The 6,959-nt window shown below is 47.5% G+C and overlaps 1 protein-coding gene and 1 non-coding gene across 3 annotated transcripts in view; one reads left to right on the top strand and one right to left on the bottom strand.

Moving 5' to 3' along the window:
• Positions 1-2,309: 2,309 nt before the first annotated feature.
• trnaq-cug (transfer RNA glutamine (anticodon CUG)) lies at positions 2,310-2,381 on the bottom strand. The gene has a single exon. It is a non-coding gene; the product is annotated as a tRNA-Gln (tRNA).
• Positions 2,382-2,999: 618 nt separating this feature from the next.
• wdr73 (WD repeat domain 73) overlaps positions 3,000-6,959 on the top strand; it is a 19,297-nt gene continuing 15,337 nt past the window's right edge. For both annotated transcript variants that reach the window (XM_060826375.1, XM_060826374.1), the window contains exons 1-2: positions 3,000-3,092; positions 6,042-6,109. In XM_060826375.1, coding sequence (XP_060682358.1) covers positions 3,025-3,092; positions 6,042-6,109 — 136 coding nt within the window. In that variant the 5' untranslated portion in view covers positions 3,000-3,024. The remainder of the gene's footprint in view (positions 3,093-6,041; positions 6,110-6,959) is intronic.

The following is a 6,959-nucleotide window of genomic DNA, read 5'->3' as shown; positions in this document are numbered from 1 at the left end:
CAATGTGGGTGACCCTTAACTGCTCTCTGCTCACTGGCCAGGCCAGTGACACCCATGTCCCACAAGTGAATACATAAAAAATAAAAGTAGAGATGGGAGATCAGTGTTGGCCGCGTCACTGGCACTCACATTCCATGAATAAATAAAGTGAACCTTTTAACAACATTGAAAGGTCTCAAAGATGGCAAGTGTATTATAAAACAAAGCAGGACACTGAACCCCACGGGACGATGTTAGGACACGTGACTGAAGGCTTAATATGAAGCAGGTAGGAACTGCACTAAAGGAGGGGAGGGAGGGGGAGTGAGGGGGAGGGAAGGGGAGGGAGAAGGGGAGGAGAGGGAAGGGGGAGGAGTTCAGGGAGGGAGGGGGAGGGGTTCGGGAAGGGGGAGGGGGAAGGGTTCAGGGAGGGGAAGGGTTCAGGGAGGGAGGGGAGGGGTTCAGGGAGGAAGGGGGAGGGTTCAGGGAGGGAGGGGGAGAGAGGGGAGGGGTTCAGGGAGGAAGGGGGAGGGTTCAGGGAGGGAGGGGGAGAGAGGGGAGGGGTTCAAGTAGGGGGGGAGAGAGGGGGAGGGGTTCAGGGAGGGAGGGGAAGGGGTTCAGTGAGGGAGGGGGAGGGAGGGAGGGGAGAGAGGGGAGGGGTTCAAGGAGGGAGGGGGTGAGAGGGGGAGGGGTTCAGGGAAGGAGTTGGAGGGGTTCAGGGAAGGGGAGGTGTTCAGGGAAGGGGGAGGGGAGGGTATGCTGGAGCTTGGGATCCAAGCAGCTGACTGGCAGACCCATGGGTGATGCACACGAGGTCAGAATTGGAGTTGGGCAACATCCTGGATTTCCATGTAGATGCGATGGTCAGGAAAGCACAACATCGCTTCTCCTTTCAAGAAATGCAGCACGTCCATAAGGCCCCTCACCAACTTGTACAGGTGCACCATTGCAGTCCGGCTGTGTAACAGCCTGGTGTGGCAACTGCTCTACCCAGAACCATAAGAAACTACAGAAGGCTGTGTGCACAGCCCAGACCATCACGGAAACCTGCCTTCTATCCAGGGACTCTATTTACATGGTTTGTTGCTGCGGGAGAAGTTGCCTACATCATTAAAGACCCATCGCACTCCAACAATGCTCTCTATAACCTCTTCCATCAGGTAGAAGCTTGAACATGTGCACCAGCAGGTTCAGGAACACCATCTTCACGGCTGTTATTAACTTGATAAATGGACTCTATAGGCTCAAATAAAGCTGATCTTGCTAATGTTGATTTCTCTTGTACACCCTGATCAATATAACCTGTATCCCTCTGTCTAAGTCCTTTGATTTACATCCTTGCTTACTATGATCTGCCTGTATTACTTGTAAACAAAACTTTTCAATGTTCTTCGATACACGTGACAATCAATCAATCAATCAATCTTGGAGGGCTGGTGGAGCATTCAGAGATAGAGAAAAGCACAATACAAGGATGTTGAATCTTACAATGAAGTCCTTACGTGACCAGGGCCAACATAGGTTAATGAACACACAGGAGATAGACTGAGGAGAAAGTGAGAACTCCAGATGCTGGAGATCAGAGTCGAAGGGTGTGTTGCTGGAAAAGCACAGCAGGTCATGCATCATCCAAGGAGCAGGAGAGTCAATGTTTCAAGCATTAGCTCTTCATCAGGAATGAGGGGGTAGCCCAAGGGGGCTGAGAGATAAATGGGAGGAGGGTGGGGCGAGGTGGAAGATAGCTGAGGATGTGCTAGGTAGATGAAGTTGGGGGGGGTGAAGGTAATAGGTCGGAGTGGAGGATGGAGCAGATAGGGGGGAAGGAAGATGGACAGGTAGGATAGGTCAAGAGGGCAGTGCCGAGTTGGAAGGTTGGATCTGGGATGAGGCGGGGGGAGGGGAGATGAGGAAACTGGTGAGATCCACATTGATGCCCTGGGGTTGCAGGGTCCCATGGCGGATGATGAGGTGTTCTTCCTCCAGCGGTCAGGGCTTTTGACTCTGCTTTTCTACCCACAGGTGCCGCCTGATCTGCTGAGGTTCTCCGACAATGTCTGATCTGATTGCATTGGGTGGTTTTTTGGGTAGTAATGGCACATGGGTCAGGGGCAGGAAATTGAACACCAACAGAAACCACTGGATGGACAGAATGGCCTGCTGCGATTCTGTGATTCCACAGGATGTAAAGTTGGATTTGGGCGAATGCCTTTTCTTTCCAGCTGTGGGGCTCTTGGGGGACACAGTGGTGAGGTAGTGATAGGCGCTATACAATGGGAAAACTTGTCTCCCCAGGTCTGAGCACTGGACACACTATAAAATGTAAAAGGGGCAGGTTCCGCCGAGATTTGAACTCGGATCGCTGGATTCAGAGTCCAGAGTGCTAACCATTACACCACGGAACCAGAGCTGCTCAGCCAGCCGCTGGGAGGCGTATTTCAGGCAGTGGGCCCGCCTTCCTCAGCCGCCCGAGCAACAACACTGTCATTGGCCAGCACCTACCGATCCACCAAAACTCCTCGGCGACAGAAAAATAATTACACAAAAGGCATTTGACGAGAAACCCGCTTCTGATTGACGTGAAAATAATTCCAGGAACGAAACACGTAATAATAATTTGTGTGAGAAGTTTTTTAAAAAAAACCAAACAAGGAAGTGACGTAACCGCTGGGTGTGACTTTTCACCCCAACCGACGATTTATTTACTTTCCTGAACAGTTTATTTAAAATATAATTAACATTTTGTTGGTTGACAGAAGATGTGGTGATTCTTAAGCAAATAATTAAATAACACGGAGGCTGGCGTTGTTATATTTCTGTGACGTCATACCCCCGCACGGCGCCGTCCCGGAGCATCACAGAAACAGTCGAAATTGGGATGGGTTTCATTTCCTCGTTCGGAGATTTCAATTTGTCGGGCGGTCGGTTCCTCCCACTGGGGGGAAAAAAAAATTAGATTGGTGTGTTCGCCTCGGAAAAGGCGGGAAGTGATTCGGAAGTGACGTAACTCCGGGAGCCGGAAGTGGCCGTTGCTGTGGAGATGCGAAGATGGCGGCGGCGGTGGAGGAGGATGAGGAGAGCGATTGGGACCTTTGGATGTTGGAGTCTCTGAGACTGTGAGGGGCCGGGGCCGGGGCCGGGGCCGGGGGCCCGGGGCCGGGGGAAGGGAGGCCCCTCTTGGGCCCGATTGCTTTGTCGTTTTTAAACTTGTCTGAGTCTTATTTCCATTTTCTGTCTCTGAGGGTTTGACCGTCTGTAGGAACAGCCCCAGGAAGGTTCTGAGGCTCTCCCTTTCTCTGGGACCATCTCTCCTCGATCCCTTCATCCTTCATCTCTTCACGTCAATCCTCCCCTTCCAGTTGTGAGCTGTCAGTCTCTCCCTCATGATAATCCTATCACTGCTCTATGCATCAGCTCAATTCCCTCAGTACATCTGCTTTACATTAAAATATTCGAGTAAAAAATGAGGTCTGCAGATGCTGGAGATCACAGCTGCAAATGTGTTGCTGGTTAAAGCACAGCAGGCCAGGCAGCATCTCAGGAATAGAGAGTTCGACGTTTCGAGCATAAGCCCTTCATCAGGAACACATAGAGCTTATGCTCGAAACGTCGAATTCTCTATTCCTGAGATGCTGCCTGGCCTGCTGTGCTTTACATTAAAATAACCTGCCATCCTCCCCTTGTGCTTTAACTTGACGGTCCTTATACTGCCTTCTAGACTGACTTGGCTCCTCTTCTCCGACTGAGTCGTGAGCTCATGGAATGCCCTGCCAGTAGCAGTGGGGGACTCTCCCTCTTTATGGGCATTGGATAGGCATATGGAGGATAGTGGAGAAAGTGAGGTCTGCAGATGCTGGAGATCAGAGCTGGAAAATGTGTTGCTGGAAAAGCGCAGCAGGTCAGGCAGCATCCAAGGAGCAGGAGAATCGACGTTTCGGGCATAAGCCCTTCTTCAGGAATCTCCTGCTCCTTGGATGCTGCCTGACCTGTGTTTTTCCAGCAACACATTTTCAGCATATGGAGGATAGTGGGCTAGTTTAGGTTAGGTGGGCTTGGATCGGCGCAACATCGAAGGCCAGAGGGCCTGTACTGCGCTGTATTTTTTCTATGTTCTATGATGAAGGGCTTTTGCCCAAAACATCGATTTTCCTGCTCCTCGAATGCTGCTTGACTTGCTGTGCTTTTCCAGCCCCACTCTCGATTTATCTGTACACCCATCTCTGCTGTACCTCCACTTGCGTCCGATTTCCCCCTGCAAATTTGTTTAAACTACCACTAGCAAACAGCACCCCACTCTCACCCCAAACACAGGGATGTTGGTCTGTTCAAGGTGTAATCCGGGTACCGACACCATCTTCCCCAGAAACCAACCCAGTTATCCTGGCTGTATCTGCAGCAGAACTGGGAGTAATCCAGAGAATAGAACTTTTGATGTTCTGCTTTTTAATGTGCTACCTAGCTCCCCAAATTCTTGCTGCAGGACCTCACTCCTCTTTCTAACCTATATGGTTTGTCCCAACAAGAACCACAATCTCTGAATGATTGCCGTGCCTCTACATGCTCTACAGTTGTTCAGTGATGACCTTGACCATGGCCCTAGCAACACACCATCTCTGAGTTGTGCCTGTGGCTGCAGAAACATTTGTCTGTACCTCTGTTGAATTTCTCATCATTATTGTTCACCCTATGTTTGTGCTCCCACCCTATGTTTGTGCTCCCACCCTATGTTTGTGCTCCCACCCTATGTTTGTGCTCCCACCCTATGTTTGTGCTCCCACCCTATGTTTGTGCTCCCACCCTATGTTTGTGCTCCCACCCTATGTTTGTGCTCCCACCCTATGTTTGTGCTCCCACCCTGTGCTGCTGGGTTTTGGCTGCACTCCTCAGAAGTACCATCACTGTCACCATTTCTCCAACACAGAAAATCCATTGTTGAGTGAGATGCAATCTGGGGCTTCACCGACTGCCTGGCTGCCTCCCCTTTTCTGATTGAACATCACCCATTCCTTCTCTTATTGCATTTCCTTACAATGTAGGGTGGTCATGTCTGAAAATGTGCTCTCCATGTAACTTCCAGCCATGCTGACGTATTGCTGTGCCTCCAAACATCCAAACATTTGTGCTCAAACTATTGGCACTTCCTGCAGATGTAGTTATCCTGATTGCTAGGAACATCTAAGATTTCCCGCATACAGCAGTTTGTATACCATGCGGGACTGAACTGAGCTGCCTTGCCATCCCTCCTTTCGAAAACATTCAGTGTACTTTTGAAAGAAATTAATTTATTTAGTCTAAATTAAAATATGTCTTTTCAAATGTTATTTTCCCCAGCTCTCTTGGGGGGTGCAGTGTGACATGAAGGTGAAGTGTTGTATGTGTCTCTCTGAAAGGGATGGGGGTAATTCATGGGGTGGGTCAGTGTGATCTATAGGGTGCTAGGGGTGGAAAGTATTCTGGATGGGACTGTAGATGGGGCATCAGGGGAAATAAGGGTATTCTGGAGGGCCTTGTGTTTTCTAGGAGAAAATGAGGACTGCAGTATTGAAGAGTGTGGTGCTGGAAAAGCACAGCTGGTCAGGCAGCATCCTAGGAGCAGGAGAATCAATGTTTCTGATGAAGGGCTTATGCCCAAAATGGTGACTCTCCTGCTCCTCGGTTGCTGCCTGACCAACTGTGCTTTACAGCACCACCCTCTTTGGTCTTGTGTTGTCTGTTTGGTCCCTGGCATGAGGGCACACCTAAGCTCATCTTGTGTCACTCTGCCTCCGACACCAGCTGACTCCCAACTGGGACTGCGATGTGGAAATAGTGAATTCTGAAGTAGCATTGCCTCAAGTTAAACCAGGATAGTGGGATGAGGCTGTGAAATGAAATGATGGTTTTTAGATGCTTCTTTTCTGTTAGAGTGAGCTTTTTGATCATTTTTTGTTATATATTTTGGTGTCACATTTTATCTGTTATTTACTCTTCTGAAGTAGTTTGTTTTACGTTTTAAATGTTAGTTGAGATTGAAGTGCCTTACATTACAATAGTGTGAATCACCATATTCTGTCTATTTGTGTCAGGTACAATGACCTTCATGTGTTCGAACTTCAGCAACCAACACGAGTTATAGAATGGATTCAGGATAGAAGTATGTTGGTTTGCATTTTTCTCTGAATGTGTTTATATAATAGATCATTTTCCAAAACAGTATCTGATCTTCATTGAGATTTGAAAGAGTTAAATTATGAAAATGGAAAATAGAGACTAAGTTTGTATTCTTCTGATTTAGAAGTGTTATGAAGATATGTGTACTGGACCTTTGGGAGAGTTAAAAGCAAGCAGAACTACCTGACAGCATCAAGTGTTCTGAATAAGATACAATGTAATGTAACATGTGGTCTAGTTACTGGGGTAGCTGGTTGCCATGGAGACAAAAACAGATTCAAATTAAGCCAATCAGTTTAAAATATACCCCCCAAAAACAAAGTCCAATCAAGTTTGAATTTAGTATATTGACTTTTAAGATTGTCAATGACACAATCCGGTGATGTGGCAGTATAAAACCGGGGAAAATTGAACACTTGGGATGAGAATTGCCAAGCCAATGAAATCTACAGACTTCCCCGAGAATAGCTGTCTTAAAGGTACCTTTTGTAACAGTTTAGGGGCTTTTGTTGGGATTTGAACTGAGGGTTTATTCAGATTTGAATAGATTTGGGGTACGAAAAATCTCAGCAGATTTAAACATTTGCACTTTAGTGTCCTAGATCTTTAAATAAAAAGTAGGTGAGACAATTTGTTTAATTTTAGTGACTTGTGATTGATTAAATTAGAAGTGAGAGAGATGGCTCTTAAAATTGCTAAAGAGGTTCTGGGATTTGAAGATGATTCTCAAATTTGTCAAGAAAGTGTACGATGAAGGAAAAATGTCCATACTTTTAGAATTAGCAAAGAAGTTCGATTTGGGTTTAACCAAGAACAGAAGGAAAGCTGAAATT

The sequence above is a fragment of the Hemiscyllium ocellatum genome, chromosome 6 (genome assembly GCF_020745735.1).
Source record: "Hemiscyllium ocellatum isolate sHemOce1 chromosome 6, sHemOce1.pat.X.cur, whole genome shotgun sequence".
NCBI lineage: Eukaryota > Metazoa > Chordata > Chondrichthyes > Orectolobiformes > Hemiscylliidae > Hemiscyllium > Hemiscyllium ocellatum.
The sequence above is the reverse complement of the archived record's forward strand: the minus strand, read 5'-3'. Positions and strand labels throughout refer to the sequence as shown.